The 19272-nt window shown below is 39.3% G+C and overlaps 1 protein-coding gene across 1 annotated transcript in view; it reads right to left on the bottom strand.

The window, feature by feature from the left end:
* Positions 1-3721: 3721 nt before the first annotated feature.
* Positions 3722-19272, bottom strand: part of PLCH1 (phospholipase C eta 1) — a 260899-nt gene continuing 245348 nt past the window's right edge. The window contains exons 19-24 of the mRNA XM_021715578.1: positions 14406-14490; positions 12014-12160; positions 11690-11769; positions 10172-10231; positions 9406-9760; positions 3722-6894 (exon numbers count right to left, since the gene is read on the bottom strand). Coding sequence (XP_021571253.1) covers positions 4808-6894; positions 9406-9760; positions 10172-10231; positions 11690-11769; positions 12014-12160; positions 14406-14490 — 2814 coding nt within the window. The 3' untranslated portion in view covers positions 3722-4807. The remainder of the gene's footprint in view (positions 6895-9405; positions 9761-10171; positions 10232-11689; positions 11770-12013; positions 12161-14405; positions 14491-19272) is intronic.

Below are 19272 nucleotides of genomic sequence, written 5' to 3'. Positions count from 1 at the left end.
AGCAGCTAATTTTTGATTTATTGTAGAGATGAGGTCTCGCCAAGTTGCCCAGGCGGGTCTCGAACCCACGGACTCGGGCAATCTACTCACCTCAGCCTCCCAAAGGCATGGGATTACCGGCTGAGCCACCGAGCCCGGCTTTGTTTTAGCTATTCAGCTGCTCCTGCGGTGGTTAAAGTCCCATCATTGTTTCTGCTGCCACTACCACTGGCATCATACACTGAGTCCCAACAAGCACCCTCTGCTGATTTGGAGAGACTAGTGCACTGTGCCTTGGGTTGGGGTCTAACTCCCCAGTGGCTGCCTGAAGGGGCTGTGTATCCTGGAAACACAGGAAGTGGGTGTCTTGTAGAGTAGAATTCCCACTGAAGGAAAGTAGATGAGAATACTTCTCCCATCATTCCTTCCCTACAGTGGACAGCTCTCAGAGGCCGCCTTTTTATGTGGCTTCTCTGGAGGCTTCCTGTAAATCCAAGCACATCTGGCTGGTTTTGTTGTAAAGCTGTGGCTGTCTCAGTAACTCATCCCCTTGTATTTTCTCTCCTTCCTTCTCTACTCAGTTCTCCTTTACCTTCTTTCTTGCTTCCCTGGGAATGCACTCTCTCCTCCCAATAAAATGTTAGCATGGTAGATGTTGCCATAGGCACTTTTTCTGTGACCCTGGGAGAAGAGATTAGCTATATCAGTCCAAAAAAAGTGGGCGATTCATGGATGTCATATATACAGAACATAACATTTCCTCTTTCTTTATATTTTCAACTATTATATGTGGTATGTTTCTACTCGTTTGGACATTGGGAGTTAAACTAATATAGCTCAGTACCTCTACCAGCTGGTGGCTTCATAAAGACAAGTCCCTATCATCATAATTCTAACACCCAGCTGAGGACCTAACCCAGAGTGGATGTTAACTAAATGTTTATTAAAGTCTTCGGAAAAGGCACATACTGTGTAGGGGAAAGAGGACTCGTGTAGGAGTTGGAATAGCCTTGTTCAGCTATTTCCCAGCCCCATGACCTTGGGCAAATAACACGCTAAGACTTGTGATTAGAATCTGAGAATTGGAAATAACATCATCTCCTTACAAAATTGCAAGAATGAAATAAGGTGCATTATGCATAAAAGTCTCTTTATACTGCCAAATGCTATACAAATACCAGATACTCTTTCACACTGTAAATGACTAAGTCGTCACTAAGTTAAAAGGGAAGGAAAGGGGCCACGCTCGGTGGCTCAGCCTGTAATCCCAGCACTGTGGGAGGCCGAGGTGAGTGGATTGCCTGAGCCCATGGGTTCGAGGCCCGCCTGGGCAACTTGGCGAGACCTCATCTCTACAGTAAATAAAAAAATCAGCCGGGCCTGGTAGCGCGTGCCTGTAGTTCCAGCTACTTGGAAGGCTGAGGCGGAAGGATCACCGGAGCCCAGCAGGTCGAGGCTGCGGTGGCCAGAAGCGGCCACTGCACTCCAGTCTGGGCAACAGAGTGAGACTCCAACTCAAAAAAAAAAAAAAAGGGAAGGAAAAGGGTGGGCTAGATGGAAACAGGGGAACGAAAAAACTAGAGGGAAACATAAAAAGAAAAACACAATCATCAGCACCCAAAGCTACTTGGAATAAGATCCTGTGATTCTTCTTCCTCCTGGACATATGACACACAGAGACAGTGGACAAAAGTTTCTCTCACACTTTCCCTAAGTTCCGTGATTCGTCAGTTTATCCAGTGTTTCCTGAATGTACACAGGTGGCAGGCCTCAAGCCAAGAGAGCACAGAGCATGGTCGTACCCTCAGGTGAGTCTAAGTCTAGGGGAGGAGGCAGACACGTGAACAGATCCCTACAGGGGAGTGGAACCCAGGGCTTCAAGGGGTACTAGAGGTCCTCAAATGGGATTGGGTGATTCTTGGTGGGTTAGGGACAATCAGAGAAGAGGAGCTAATGATGAGGAAAGGCTCCCTAGAAAAAGGAATCCTCTGGGGTGCATTTGAAGAATGCAGTAGGCAAAGGAGGAAAAGACAACCCAAGACAGAGAACACCAGGCTGCAGAAACAGTCAGCCACTGAGTCAAAGAAGACCCAGTATACAAGCTTACGGAAACGTATTCTGTGAGTGATGGGATCCACTCAAGGGTTTCAAGTGGGAACAGTGGCTTGATCAGATTTAGGGTAAGAAGCTTGGCTTCCGTCCTCTGGAGATATCTGCAGGCACCTCTCCCAGCCACCTGTGACTGCTCAGCCTTGAAACATGCCACACCACCTCTGTGAAAGGAGTCAAATGAGAACACGGTGAAACTCCACAGGGCTTGCTCTAATCATGCAGAGACTAGGGGCTTCCTGGATTCTCCAGGGCTCAAAAGAAAAAGAAAAAAAAAATCAGGGAGCTTGTTAATATCCTAATTGAGACCTCTTTTCTGCGATTTCCTTTGAAGGAATAAGTTCCTTTTCCATCCTCCAAACACATGAAGCCCTGATGAGTCTAATCTGAGTACCAAAACTTTTATTAAAATTTAAGCTTTAGTTGGTACAGTGGCCCGTGCCTATAATCCCAGCACTTTGAAAGGCCAAGGTGGGAGAATTACTTGGGCCCAGGAGTTCAAGACAAGCTAGGGTAACATAATGAGAACTCATCTCTACAAAAAAAAAAATTAGCTGGGCATGATGGCATTCACCTGTAGTCCCAGCTACTTGGGAGGCTGAGGTGGGAGGATTGCCTGAGCCCAGGAGGGTGAGGCTGTGGTGAGTCATGACCATGCTACTAAACTCCAGCCTGGGTGACAGAGTGAGACTTAAAAAGAATTATCACTTTATTACTGCCTCTTCCTTGTTAGGCAATACCAAAATTCCTTCCTCTTGTCTTCCCATGTCCTATGAGTAAAAGAATACTACATGCATAGGTGACAGGCTCACATGGGCACCTGGGGACTGGCCTGATAACCCAACTCTTGGTCCCAACCATTTATGTCATGATTAGATCCCTTTGAGCCAGGGTTGACATCCAAATGTAAACACATGAACTTTTTTTTAAGAATAAAAAACTCCATCAAATCATAACAAGCAGCAGCTAAATTCTATTCTTTTGCGAGTGAATTTTAACAATATTACATCATGTCAATCCCTTCTAAGACAAGGATACGTTAAAAGCAAACCAAGGTCTAAGAAGTAGCTTTGGGTGTTCAGAGTCCCCAAGAAGAAAACATGTCTTTGGCTCACTAAAGGGATTAGAAATGGGTCTCTCTCCCTTCCACCACTATATATCTGCCCCAACCAGGATCCTGGCACCTGCCCAAAAAGAGGACTCCTCACCTCGGGGGAAGACTCAAGAGAACTAAGGAAATAAGAGACCGAATACTCTCCTTCTCCCACATCACAAAGCTTCTGAGAGCGTCATTAGCTAAGCGTTGCACCTCACCTGCCTTCCCACATGACTCCCCACCCCATCCACCCAGCACCTCCCGACCAATTGGAAAGGATTACTTTTAAACCTGCAATATCAACACCAAATGCAAATAAACTCATTACATTTGATTTCTTTCCAAGTCACCTCACAAATATACTCTTTAAAGCACTATGAAAACTGAATGTACACAGAGACATAAATTGTTGCTTAAAACTGTTCTCTGTGGTAGAAATTCTCTATTCTGCTGCAAACTCAGGGGTAGGAAAATACATCCTAGGTCCCTCACTCAACAGTCTTTGTACAAATTTCAATTGTAAATAAAAACTCAACATTTTTGTTTAAAAATTTGCTTTAATTATGTTTTCATATTCCAGGAAGAATATCACTGCAGTTAATGTTACAAAAAAACAAACAAAAAAATGAAACAAAGAAAGACATCTGAACATGCAATAAAAAAAAAAAAAAGGATTCACAGTGAAAATAATGCATGTCGGTACTAAAATATAGTTACTTGGTTCCCTGAAGGAAAAAGGTTTTCTCTAATTATCTATTCACTTGGATTTTATTATGAGAAAATATTCTTTCTTGAAAGTTTTGGGGAAGTTCTCAATTTGTGCTACTATTATTGTTAGAGTCTGATGGAAGCCCTTCATTCTGAAAGCCATTATTTGCAGCCTATCATTTAATCAGAAAATTCAAAAGTATAACAAATAGTTTGGCAACAGGGATCTTGTTACATACAAAGCCATTAGCAAAAATATGTAACAAAATTTATGTAAAACAAACAATTTTGTCCACATATATATACAGTTTGCCTTCTTCCTCATACCTTTACATATTCTAAAAAGAAGGGAGGGCGCAGGGAGCAGTTTAAAATTCATTATGGGTGGGGGTGAGGAAATTTTAACAGGCAAGGTAACCATTTTAAATTTCTTTTAACTGACTTTTAAAAATGCATCTGGGCTTCTCAACAAAGAAGGAAAAATGATAACAGCTGAAAATAAGGAATTCATCCCTTTGTCATTTGCAAAGTCTCTTCATCACTTCAACAGTAAGAGAGTAAAAATGACTACGTTTGTGACTACAATCTGAGGACACAGTAAAGGACATCTTGGTAAAACGTGCATATGCTGTAACCCAAGCTGCTGAGAAGTTTCATATCTAGGGCATGCACATATTTCATACTGATACAGTTTACAACACCTCAAGGGAGAAAGACCATAATAGGTACATGGGAAATGTCACCAAATCTATATACAAATGCATTAACAGGGAGAACACATGAAGTCAAAGAGTGGCCAAATACAAGCTTAAAAATATATCTGAGATTCATTCCAAAGCCAAGAGCCTTATTTACTGTAAATTCTGACATTCCACAGAATACCTTGTAAACACTGAGAATGCAGCTTTATAGAATTTACAGTCTCAAAAGAAAATAAATTTCTGGTTTATCATCACTGCTTGGCTCAGTCTGCAAAACAGAACCATCTGAACAAAGCTGGTCAACATAGCTGTAGCGAAGAGCCGTGCATGCTCCCTCTGGGATGCCCCGGCCTTCGAGGCCACTCCCTTTCGTGTTCCTCAGGTAGCCTGCAATGTACGAGCCCGTGGAGTGGCGGTTCACGGTAGGAGGGGGTGCTGGGGGCTTGTTTCTGAGAACCACTCCTGCCCCGGTGCTGGGGTTTACCACTCTCTGTCTGTTGGCTTCCTGTTTCTCCTTGGCACGACTGGCAATATTACGTACTCTGCTCTGACTTCTGGATGACAACTTCCTGACCAGGGCCCTGGGGAACTGACTGGCATCCTGCTTTGAATACAGCACTTGGCAGCTGTCTTCCTGGTCAAAGGACACGAGCTTCCGAAGCTGCTCAGTCAGGGCGTCCAAAGGCTCTAAGGATTTTGTCTTCAAGGTCACACCTTTCTTGTCTCTAATGCCAGTTGTGACAAAACTCTTACTAATACACTGGTACTTGCTCTCAAAATTGCAGGTGATATCTTCTGATGTTAAGTCCCCCAGACTTTTGGATTTGCAAGGACTGGGCAGTTTCAGAGCAGGCAAAGGTAGATGGGCCAACTGCTTGGGTGCAGGGGCTTGCATATCTAGGGCACTAGACTGCTGGGGCACACAGCTCTGGTACATTTTTGCATCTGAAGTTGAGAAACAGTTATGTACAAAGCCAGCACCCTGATAGGCTACATAAGAAATACTTTGAGTTTTGACATCTTGAATATTGTTGAATATCTCAGGGACAGAAGGGTGGAGTGTCTCTTTACAGTAGCCATTTCTCAACCCTCTTTGGAAGCGTTCGACCACATCCTGACTGTACTTCAGTTTCAAAGGAGAAGTGAGTTGACTTGTGCCTTCTCTCCTATATTCATAGGTTGTTAGAGACAGATTTTCCAACTCTCCATCAATTTCCACAAGGCTGCTGTCTCCAGAATTGAGACAGAGACTGGGGTTGGCTATTATATCTTCCAGGGTCAAATCAGGGGAAGAGGCAGGGTTGCAGTGACTCTTCAGTGCTTTGCAGTCTTCTCCATTGGTGGGGCTTTTTGGTAACCAGCCATGAGAAGTATTAGGGGACCCGGGCATGTTGCCTTCCACAGTGCCTGTCTTGGCTTTAGAAAGATTATCATCTGGTTTGGTTTTAGAGTCGGGAGTATAGGTAGATTCACAAACTGCGTATGTTGTATGTCTGGTGGTCTCAGGACTGGAGAATGTGATCAATTCAGGAGATGAGCACAATAAGGAAGACTTGGGTCTTCCCTTGGGAAAATCAGGTTTGAAGGGCGTTTTTAGACCCAGACTAGGCAAGGGACAATGGCCTGATATAACACTGGTATTATGAAGATGAGATACAAGTGTGAGACTAGCCTGATGGCTGGTTTCATCAAACTGGCCAATCAGTGCTGAGATGGAACTGCCCGGCTCATTCTCATTGGTTAAAGTGACATTGTCAATAAGATGGGAAATGTCACTCTCCTGCAGAATCGCAGTTGAATGTAAGTCAGGTATGTCAGAGCAGAGCATGGAGACGTCTGACAAAGAAAAGGATGTCGCTGATCTGCCCTTACTCTTATTACCTTCCAGGTTCTTAAGCTCCAGACTGCTTTGAGAAAGGACGCTTCCTGATAACGTGTTTTTCCCTTCCACAAAGTCCTTGGCATTCCCCTTCTCCTTGGTTTTCATACCACGCAGGTCTTGTGTTGGGTTAACTGCAGGATCAAGAGCGAAAGGCTGCCTCTGGCAGGCAGACTTGTTGGGACAGTGGTTTTCCTGGCAATCACCTGTCGCATCTGACTTGGTTTTCCCACTCTTAGGACCTGGCATGCCCAGCTGTTCTCCTGTGATTGATGTGTTGGCAGATAAAACAATGGAGTTCCCTTGGCTAGTGTCTTTGCGGAAAAGAGCACTGGAGGAGGAGGACAACTTTTTGTTGAAATTCGGCAAGTGTGGATCTTTTATATTTGCCTTCCCTTTTCTTCTGCCATTCTTATCTTCTGCTGAAGGAAAAAAAAAAAACAACATCTTAAGTGACATGTATTTGTTTATGTGGGACCTGCAAACACTCATGTTTGTCTTCAGACAGACAAATGGAGAATGTAAATCTGTTACACTGTGACGGAGTATAAATATGGATTGCATAGGCTTGCAACAAAGTGTCTGTGTGATGAAAAAAATGGTAAAATATATTTATAGGCATTTCACTGAAGCATCCCTTTGAATATGCATTACATCAGCTAAGGATGTAATATTCATTGTCAAAAAATGTCAATGAGTTACCATACTTGTACAGTGAGGATTACCTTAGGTTGTTTCCTATTCAGATTTGTACTACACAGAGGCATGGCAATAAAAACAGAACAAGACAGCTCTGTTAAACAAAGTATTGTGGTAAGCAAGCAAGATACTAAAATCTTTAAAGTTAAACATGTATTAGCTTAAAAATATATAATTAAAATAAAAAATAAATAATATCATTTTAGAAACATTTTGGCAAAAAGTTTAATTTATTTTGTAAATAATTAGAAGGTGCAATAAGTGCATTAAAATATCATTATCTGTTCACTTAAAATGTAGAGATTAAAAAACAGATTATCAATTCTATGTCATTGCTAACATCTAATTTTTTGTTAATCACATTTTTCTTTTTGTTACCCAAATTTCATACTGCGTTCTCCCCTAAAACGTCAGGCACAGTAAGGAAAACTAAAAAAACACACAATTCACAGTAATTTGGGATATCTCATTATGGTTAGTATACTGCTAAGAAAATACTAGGTGTTCAATTTTTGATCAGATAACTTTAAAGTCTTTAATACTTTCAGAGTCATAATATAAAAGACATAAGAATTTGTTTAACCTATTAAATATTTTCCTAACAAATAACACATTCATCATAAAAATTCTAAAAACCTGAAAAAATTCTAAAGAAATAAATTAAATATCCTATGATATTACCATTCAGATATAGTACTATTAAGTTTTTACAGAGGGACAGAATAATGTACAGAATTTTGTATTCTGCTTTTTCTTCACTTAATCTTTCTTTCTACAATATAACCTGAATTGTTGTATCACTATGTATTACTTTATATTTACCAAAAGTTTAATATATGTGACTAATTTATGTAACTGACTTTTTGTCAGTAGAAAAGAAATATTATTTCAAAACGCTTTCTAACTCATTTTAATGGTATTAACATCTTAACTGTGGCATTAACAGGATTAATGATTACCAATTTCTACTGAATACAGGTTTATTTTCCCCAAAGGTGGGAGTTTTAAAATAAGTTTTAAAACACGTTTCATTTCTTGACGCTGCTCTTAGCAAAATTTTAAACTTTTAAATTTCCTAGGCTGGGCACGGTGGTGGCTCACTTCTGTAATCCCAGCACTTTGGGAAGCAAAAGGATCATGAGTCCAGGAGTTCAAAACCAGCCTGGGCAACATAGCAAAATCCCATCTCTAATAAAAATAAGAAGAAGAAGAAGAAGAATAAATTTCTTTTTTCTCCTTCAAATAAACTATTCAATAACTGGGTTTTCTCCCTAGAATATCTTACAACAAAAATTAACCTAAGCAAAATGTTGCTTGTGAAAAAACAGATAATTGATGTTAGCGACTGTTTGATAAAAGAATAATCTTGCTAAAGGAATTAGGTATCGCATTTCACTTGTCTGGGGTTATTCTGATTTGATTAAAACATATTTGTTCCAGGGATATCAAAGGGATACAGCTTTGGAACTTAAATTTACCCAGAATCGGATGGGGGAAGGGAATCACCGACACATGTCAAGAGCTCTTTGGCACGTTGCAAAGCAGTCCTCTCTCTGTCTTGAGTTCCTGATATGAGTCAACAATACACTCAAATTAAGGGCAAAGAAGACCGGTAGCACTTGGTCCCTGCACTTGTGAAGCTTACAGCTGGTCAGGGGCCACCACAGGCATGTCTCCCTTTTTACCAGCACCCAAGAATCAGGGAAGTGAAGCCACAGGAAAACATTGCCTGAGCCACCTCTTAAGGAAGCCAAGATTTTTTTTTTCAAGTGGAGAAGGTGGCTTGTTTTTAACATCTGGCTTTCTTTCTCCATGAACATTTACAGCCATGGAAATATGTGATGGGAAAATTACAGCCATATTCAACCTCAGAACACTCAGTAAATAGGGTGATTATTTGAAAACCCAATATTTCTACTCCCATTCTGCAGATTTCACCTCTCTGGGTCCTATTTCCCTATACTTCATGCCAGCACGCCTAATGGCTTCCTGTTCCTCGAGGTCAATTTCAGTTGTCAATGTTGATTTAAAGCTCTGGGTGAAGAGGAAATATTTCTTCTACCACCTTCCCCCAAAAGGTTGGACTCTTCTGGTCTAGTGGGTCACATTAAAAATGCTTTATTTTTCAGCATACTTTACACTGACTACAGAATATCAACCATGTCATAATGGTAATCAGGGACCGAAATGCAGCCTAGAAGGGTTTATTCTTAGAGAAACTTGAAGCATCTTACCCTGAGAGTTTTCTTTTCCTTCAGTATCTTTTGCTGTTTCAGACGCAGGCAGTGACAGAGCTCCCAGAAGACTTCTGTCCACAGGCATAGAGACAGGGCGTGCTTGCAGACTCCGGGTGGTCCTCCTCAGCACTCCATCTTGGTCTCTTGTGGCCTCAGACACGGAGTCCTTGATCTCGACCATTTCTTGGAAGCCCATTTTGCTCTTTTTCCTGCCTTTGGCCGGAGCACTGGCCGTGCGGCGCAGAATTCTGTCCCCAATCGATCGTTTCCGAACATAATGGGAACTGTTTTCTGAAGAAGCGTGCCTGGGATTCTTATTGAACAGTCCCTTCAGGCCTTGGAGCTGTCTGTTCTGAAGACACAAAAGGACCAGCCACAAGTTAAGTAAATGCCATTGTGTCTACAACCTTTAAAATGACAGCTTCATGAAAAAATGAATATGATGAAATTTTACAGCCATTGAAGTAAGTTCAAACCAAGAAAACAGCAGCTCATAGCATGTGCGTAGCATCATGCACATCGTATCGACCTTACTTTGTAAGAAAGTCCATTCTTATGACCCAGAAGTTTCCTACCCAGAGATGACAAGGTGGTAAGAAGTCTCCACAGTTAAAAGACGATGACAAACTTCAGCCACCTTAAAGCAACAGATGCATGTTTCAAAGTGCTAAGCAGGAGAATGAGTGACATGAGAGAGCATGCTGCCAAAACCACTTAAAAAGAAATGTGCCAGCAAGAACAAAGCCCCATGCCGAGAAACTACCTTTGTAGCTCCTAGAAAGTGCAATATAGTATAACTGGGGTTGAGTATTAAAGGGCTCCACTGCAAGGGAAAGAAACAAAAACACAACAAAACACAATTGGAGCTCATTCGAGAAGGTGGCACAAGTGAACACAAAAGGAAAAAGGAGTGCATAGGCTTCTATAAGCCCTGTCTCCCAGTTTTAGTGCTTTTAGTCTCCTGCTCATTCATTGGTTAACCAACACCACCACATTGTGGTATAAACATCCCCACTTGAACTCACACCTTGAAAGAAATAAACAGTAGGACTCATGCATGGAAAGAAAACAAAAGTCCTGAAGGACACTTGCAAAGTTGAACTTATTTCTCGCTTGAGTTTTAAACAAATTCATTTCCCTCAACCATGATACATGCTAGAGGTACCATGCAGTTTCCCTGGGATTCTGATAATCAAGAATCATTTTTGAATCCTTGACTTATGTGTCTACTCAGGCAAGAGTACAACAAGCAGCACAAACATAAATCCAGGACAAAATGTAGAAATTTATGGTGTAAAACTTCACCAGTCTTAGAAATTAGAATCCTCCCACCCCACTTCTGCTGACTGATGTGAAGAGAAACATATACCCCTTAATTCAGGCAAAAACGGGTCATTCCTTAATCTCTGATTCAGGCTAAAATGGGCCATTCCTCTTAGTCCCTAATTCAGGCTAAAACAGTCCATTTCTTAACAACTGGATTGTAGTCGCAATATTAATATTAGTCAACATGTTTTGAGCATTGATATGTACCAAGCAGCTTTCGAAGAAGAATACACATGTTTACTTATAAGGTAGGCACTATTTTTATCCCACATTTATAGACCAGGATGCTGAAGCACAGAGAATGTGTCTATCTCTAGAGGAAAACCTCCAGGCTCTATGGACATTCCTAGACCCTATACAATGCTCTAACAACCCTGTCAAATCCTGAAAATTCCTACCAGTGGCCAAGTCCCCAGTTACTTGGCATGACCGGAGGACAGAATATTGATATGGAAACCTCAAGTGAGTGTGCTCAGATGGAGACATGAGCATCAGGAGAGAACTAGCATACGCTTCTGTGGTCACCTTCTTTTAAGTCTCATGGGTTGCTTTAAAATTCATTCATAATTTTTAGGTTTTCAGTTAAAAACAATGGCACCAAATGCACACAGCCTGTCTTGAACTGGTTGGGATCACAGTCCAGTCAGCACAAGTAATTCATCAAACATCTGAGATTCCATATTTCCCACTGCAGTCAGCTGGGCCTTTTTAAGGAGTTTTCTCATTTCTACAAAGCCTGGAGAGGGCCCTTGCATAGAAGGAATGACTACACACCTCTGAACAGTGGAAGGAGTATAGGGTGATCAGGACGTGACTGGAATAGCCAATTAGGCCTCCCTATAGTTTTCTGTTGAAGAACAAATGTACATTCCTTCCATGAAATTAGCCAGGCAGTAACTTTGTTAAGGACCATATTATTGTTGTATGTGACTTTGAGCCTTATGACCTTTCTCACCTTTCCGTAGATTTCATTAATTGTTATGTGGACAAATATGGATGCCTCGGTCAGTCCTTCCAAATAGACATGTCGGTAGCCTGATAAAAGTAAAGAAAGTCATTTTTTTTTAGTTGAACTTACATTTGGCTTTCCTATGGGTGCAAGAAAATTCAGTATTTGCCTTGACTATAGTTCTTTACATTTTACAAAGCATGTTAACAGTCACATGTATCATAGGACATATTTCACACATTACATATGCTATCACATAAGTCATGCATGTCATATAAGTCATATGTTACATATTAAAACTTCCAAAGAAAATTACCAGCTCATACCTACCAGGCACTAAACTGCTGAAGGTCACAGTTCTCTGTCCAACGAAGTCTCGTCCAATGGGATCATGATCCCACACAAGGAACCGGACCAAAGCTATTTCTGGCATGTGTACTGTAAATGTCAGGGTTTCTTCCCACACAGGGTTAAATCCTCGGAGAAATAGGAAAAGAAAAATCAGAAAAGCAAAGAACTTAGCTGAAAATGAGTTGGCAGTAACATCTGCAAAGCAGACGGTAAAAATTGCTTGCGGTGATTATTAAACTTGTGAAGATGACTGAGTCACTCCAGGACACCTTACTGGATAAAGCCTTGAAATTTACCCCCTTGTTAGAAAATAATTGGTAAGAAAATTGCCTGTAAATTATCATATCAAGTCTATTAATCTTTGATGCCCAACTGTATTGCAGAGAAAGCTCTTTAGTATTCAGAATGCTTCAGTAAATTCAGAAATTATCTATAGTAGTGATCTAAGAATAATGTTTTAGCAAAAACAATAAAGAACAATACCCAGACTGGATGTGATGGCTCATGTTTGTAACTGTACTGCTTTGGGAGGCCAAGGTGGGAAGATCACTTGAGGGCAGGAGTTTAAGACCAACTGGGCAACCTAGTGAAATTCCATCTCTATATAAAATAAAAAATTAACCAGGCATGGTGGTACATGCCTGTAGTCACAGCTATTCTGGAGACTGAGATGGAAGGATGACTTGAGTCTGAGTTCAAGGCTGCAGTAGGCTATGATCATGCCACCACACCCAGCCTGGGTGACAGAGCCAGACCCTGTCTTGGGGAAAAAAAAAAGAATGATATCCCACTTTCATAGAATTATGCTTCCTATGCACCAAAGATTCTGCTGCTATAATAACCACCACCAACTATTTTAAAGGTGGTTTGCAAGTTTTAGCACTATTGTTCAAATATCATCTTATTTAATTCTTATAGCAATATTCTAAAAGCAGTAGGGCAGCGTTTTTGTTTTTGTTTCTTTCTAGTTAAAAAAAAATGTATTACTCATTCTCAAATACATATAGCTTTCAAAATCTATACAAGTAATACATATTTATGTTTTAAAGTCGAAAACAGTCATACTTATAAATCATTTTATAGTTTAAAAAAATTAATGTTCATAGAAAAAATCGTGTCTAAGGTCACACAGGGCCTTACAGTTAGTGACAGGGACAAATCAGACTGTGTACTATTGGTTCCCAGTGGCTTCTCATGGAGCAAGACCTTACTACATGAATGATGGTATATTTTCATAACTACTGGAAATAAACAGAAAAGGTATGTAATATAACTCAAGCACTAAAAAGCAAACATACATCTTCTACTTGGTAAAATTCTCTCTGATAAAATAATTTTAAAAACTGATAAAAAATTTAAGTACTCCATAAGTTTCTGTTTTTCTTTTCTAAAAAAATGAAAATAAGTTTTGCTAAAAGTATATATTCAGGCATCAACCATAGAATCCTATAAAAAGCCTCAAACTAATGAAATAATTACGGGCTAGAAATCACTGTTTAAGATGTCCCTCTTAAACAAGAGAGGATCGTCAGTGACGGCCTCTCAATTACCCCTGAGACTATATAAAGAATACTCTATTGAACATCAGTGGGAAAAATGCAATCTAGGGAGACTGCTTTTCTTTAAGTATGTTCTTTCCTAAGTTATAGGCTTACCCTACACTAGCATTCTCATATTTCTTCAAGACCACTCTATGAACCCCTCATTTCTCAAATGTTTTAATGATGATGGTTTAAACTTATTTTAGAGTATTAATGACTAGAGACTGAGAAAAATAGGTATGCAATAATGCTTGTCAATTTATGAACAAATGAATTTTAAGAGATCACCAAGAAAAAAGACATGAGGCTTGAGATTAAAGAAAGCTTTCTTTATATTATGGCCAAAATATAAGAATGCTACCTCTTTACCACATATACATATTTAAGAAATAAATTTTCCAGACTGCACTGCACTAGCCTTTAGAGTTTTACACACTCCAGAAAAAAATGAGGAATGATCAACATACATAGGCTTCACAAATGAGAGCTTTGAGAAAACTCATGTCATAAAAACAATATAAAAATATAATGGAGTCATTTTCCTAAGTGGACTTTTAACCCAGTTCTTTAAAATATTATATACTCTTCTCATTGGAAAGAATTTTTGTTTCAAAAGCAACAGTATGGAAAGCCTAGATTATACTATCAAAATACAACAGGCATCAATCCCACAGTGACTTAGTTTTATATACTGAAGAATCTTAACATAAACTCAAATAGCTGTTATGGACTTTAGAGATTTGCTGCTCTTCACACTCGTTTTTCTTCTCAATTGCAAATTCTATTTCTAGTACAACCTCATTAAAAATGAACATGGATGATCATCTCACCATTGTCATCCACCACACGGGTTTGATCTTTACAACAATCTACTGGCAATCCAATAATTTCAACTTCAACAAAAGGATCGATGATCTACATAAATAAAAAGAAAGTATTACTACAAATTTTACATTTCTACAAATGTATTAATTAATTTGAGAATACTGGCCAAAATGCCCACATTCAACAGTAACTTATTTTACTACATGCTTCCCAAAAAGAGGAATGGTACTAGGTATAGCAGATTCAGATATACGAGACCGAATAAAAGAAAAGGTATTAAATTCTTGTTTGTCAATTTCTATTATTGCAGAATAAACTTTAGTCAGTGAACCTACAATTTCAGTTCAGGGCACACACCCAACAGAAATCAGAAGCTTTGCCCATGCACAAATACTCAGAGCAGCTGTGTTCATAATAGCCAAACACTGAAAACAACTTAAATGTCTATCATGTGTAGGATGGACAAATAGTGTAATATGCATTTAATAAATAATACCCAATAATGAAAAAAACCACAATGTTCTACTACACAGATATAATGTTGAAAAAGCCAGACATAAAAGAGTAGCTACTGTCCATTTATATAAAGTTTGAAAATAGACAAAATCAGTCTGTTGTGAGAGGGTTTAGTGGTTGCTATTGAGAGTAGGTAGATATTGACTAGAAAAGTAGACAGGAGCCTGTCAGGGACTCCATACATGTTCTATCTTGATGTGGGTGGCATAATAATTGATCAAGCTATCCATGTTTGAGTTGTGCACTTTAATGCAGTTGATTTGCATTGTAAAGTAAATTTAAAAGTATTATAAGGTAAAAAAATTAAAAAGTAAATTAAAAATATGAGTGTTTACAGTAAAAGAAATAATCAACAATGCAAAAAGAATCATATTCACAAACTATACATCTGACAAAGGACTAATACCCAGAAGCTATAAAGAACTCAGACAAATCAGCAAGAAAAAAGTAAATAACCCCATTAAAAAGTGGACAAATGACATGAACAGACATCTCTTGAAGATATACAAATGGCCAACAGATATATGAAAAAATGCTCAACATTACTCATCATCAGGGAAATGAAAATTAAAGCCACAGTGAGATATTACCTAATACCAGTTAGAATGGCCATTATTAAAAACAAAATAAAAAAAATAGATGCTGGCACAGATGTGAAGAAAAGGGAAAGCTTATACACCGTTGGTAGGAAGGTAAATTAATATAATCTCTATGGAAATTGGTATGGAGATTTCTCAAGTAACTAAAAGTAGATTTACCATTTAATCCAGCAATCCCAATATTAGGCATTTACCCAAAGGTACAGAGGTCATTTTACAAAAAAAGACACCTGCACCTGCATGTTCATCACAGTACAACTCACAAAGATGTGGAATCAACCTAAATACCCATTAACCAATCAGTGGATAATAAAAAATGTGATATATACATTATGGAATATTATTCAGTCATCAAAAAAGAATAAAATAATGTCTTTTGCAGCAACTTGGTTGGAATTGGAGAACCTCATCCTAAATGAACTAACTCAGGAACAGAAAAACCAAACACCACATGTTCTTACTCATAAGTAAGAGCTAAACTAAGAATATGCAAAGGCATAGAGAATGATATAGTGGACACTGGAAACTCAGAAGTGGGGGGGGGGAGGAGTGGAGAGATAAAAAAAAATCACCTATCAGGTACAATGTGCACAGGTGGGAATGGTAGGTACATTTAAAGTGCAGACTTCTTCACCACTATATAATGCAACCATGTAACCAAAAATTCTTTATACCTCCTAAAAAGAAAAAAATATGAGTGTTTAGTCTCCACCTGCCTCTGTCCCTCTGCCTTGATGGTCATCTGTAAGCCCTCTTTTATGGCACAAGTTCTGGGCGATGAGTAATAAAGGAATAAAAATCCAAAGAGTACAGAAAGCTAATCTAAGAGAGTTTGAAGAAGAGGGTTATAAAGTCTGAGAAAACATATTTTTATAAACTTGGAAAGTGAGGAGAACAGAATTTGGGGGTGGGCTTTGGGGAATAAGAGCAAGGAATATGATGAAAAAAATATATTAGGATGATTAGATGAAGATATACATAATTTATTTACCAAATAACCTTAACTCAAGTTTATTTATTTTAATTTAGCTTAATTTAATTTTAAAGATGTGGGATACAATTCAGGATTAGGTATATAAGTGGACGTTGCACAGGTAAAGTTTGGGCCTCCCTTTGGTCCCCCAAAAGTTCATTGATTTTCAATTCATTATTTTATGGTAGAATTTTTTCCTTTGAATAGAACCCTATGATAAAACTGGACTACTGGAAATTTTGGATTTGGGGGACCACGATGGATGAGATTTCTTTTCTTGGGGAATTCAAAACCATAGGCTTGGAGAGTGAATTCCTGTGTCAAAACATGGATCCCATGCTGATATTGGACATGTGTGAAACTATCTGGGCTTCTGTTTCCTCATCTGTAAACCTGAGATACCTGTGTCTGCCACATCATGGTGTCATGCAGGTGAGATGGCAGAGGGTAGAATCAGATAGTGGCTACAGGACTGGGGAAAGATGTGGGAGGCAGAATTCCCAGGAGAGGTTAATTATTTCATTAGATGCAGAAAGCAAAGAAAGGAAGAAAATTAAGGATGACAATTGATTTTCCTGATTGGACTGAAAAAAACTGCTACTCTATTCTCAGAGATATGAACAAGGTGAGGAATCATGGGGTGGGAGTTCACGGGAGGTCCGTGCGCTTGGATGGGGAATAAACCACAGCTTAATTTTCATTGGACCCTGACTAAAGCACAATATAGTGGTATCAGTACTATAATTTTGTATTTGACAGACACTCTAAATGTTTTCCTATCCTATTATAGTTACTGCAGAAATCTCAATGCATCATTTACACTCATCATAACTTCAAAATCCCAGTAGTTATCAGACCCACTACTAGGTCATGTTATTTATGGCATTAACAAAGACACATATTTGTATGTCACATTTTGGTTTTTAAAAATATTTTGGCAAGTAAAGTTCATTATATTTTTTTGTGTGTGCAACCCTATCTATCCTAAACTAAGGATATGCAAAGACAAAGAATGGTATAATGGACACTGGAGACTCAGAAGGGGGAGGGAAAGGGGTATCGAGATCAAAATCATCCATCAGGTACAATGTGCACAGGTGGGAGTAGTGGGTACACTTAAAGCCCAGACTTCTTCACCACTATATAAACATTAGAAACATTTTGAGACGGGTCCATAGGCCTCACCCTATACCAAAGTGTTCCCTGGCTCAAGAAAAGTTAAAATGTTCTGATAGAGAGCCTTGTAAGCCACAATAAGGGCATTCATTAGGTTTTATTTTAATTGCAAAAGAAACAGATTCCTTATACGTTTAAAAGATTACTCTAATTCTACATATTAGTTACAAGAGTAAAGAGATATCTATACCAATGAAAAGCATTTGGAGGACATGTCCTCATTCAGTCATATTATCAATCATGGGCTAAATCAGCATTGCATGGATCTCGATGTGATGCACTGGGAAGGACACGGCATTGCCTGTGTATTATTCCTGCCAATATAGTTATTCTGATTCTAATCATGTAGAGAGAATCAGGTAAGTCCAAACTGAAGGACATTCTGAAAACAACTGACTTGGACTCTTTTAAAAAGTCTGTGCCGTGAAAGCAAAACAAAACAGACTGGATAATTGTTCTAGATTTTAAAAGACCAAAGAGAAATGACAATTAAAAGCAGTGTCTGATCCTTGATTGTAGCCCGAATCCAGGAAGAAAAGAGAAGATATAGGGACAAATTTGGGGCCAAGTGGGAAAAATGGAATATAGATTTTTGAAAAATTAGATGACATTACTATCCCAATGTTAAATTGGATTGTGGTTTTACAAAACAATGTCCATATTCTTAAGAAAACAAATGTTGGGGCATTTAGGGGTCAAGTGACAGGACGTCAACTACTTACTCTTAAGTGATTCTGCAAAGAAAATACAAATACACATATACACACATGAGAAGGGTAAAGCAAATGTTACAAAATTTAATAACTGACTTCGTGTATCTAAGTGATTCATTTTGCTATCCCTGTAACTTTTCTGAGGTTTAGAATATTCCAAAATAAAAAGTTTAGGAGAAAATACAGGAAGTGAGTCTTCCTTTTTGCAGACAAAGAAAAGAAAAGAAGAGGAGTAAATTTTCTGATACACCAATTAGTTATTCTTGCTACAGAGAAGAGAACAGAACGTAGAGCACAAAGGGAAGTAGGGAAACTGGTCTGCCAGGAGGCTGCTCCAGCAGCATTAACAAAGGTGATGGCAGCTTGGGATTAGGCTTGTGGAAAGACAGGGGGAAGAAATGTCCCACCTGAAGCTCCTACTCTCTGTTAAAGACGGTACAAACAGAGAGAAGGTTGGAAACTGCCACTATGGAAAAGCGAACAGAGCATATTCCTAAGTGAGGCCAACTACACATATATCACAGGTCAGCTGGTATCTGAGATCAAGAGTTTATGGTGGTGCCAAACTGCAGAGCTCTGTGGTTTCCTTCATTAAGATTCAGAAATAAAAGATGCAGTGGCTCATGCCTGAAATCCAAGCACTTTGGGAGGCAGAGGTGAGAAGATGGCCTGAGCCCAGGGGTTTGAGACCAGCCTGTACAACTTGGCAAGACCTCGTCTCTACAATAAATTTTTTAAAAAATTAGCTGGGCATGGTGGTGCATACCTGTAGTTCCAGCTACTTAGAAGGCCGAGGCAGAAGGATTGCCTGAGCCCAGCATGTCGAGGCTACAGTGGCTGGGAGCATGCCGCTGCCCTCCAGCCTGGGTGACAGAGTGAGCCTCCTGCTCAAGGA

This window comes from Carlito syrichta, unplaced genomic scaffold (assembly GCF_000164805.1).
Source record: "Carlito syrichta isolate Samal-C Ts95f unplaced genomic scaffold, Tarsius_syrichta-2.0.1 Scaffold307199, whole genome shotgun sequence".
Lineage (NCBI taxonomy): Eukaryota > Metazoa > Chordata > Mammalia > Primates > Tarsiidae > Carlito > Carlito syrichta.
The sequence above is the reverse complement of the archived record's forward strand: the minus strand, read 5'-3'. Positions and strand labels throughout refer to the sequence as shown.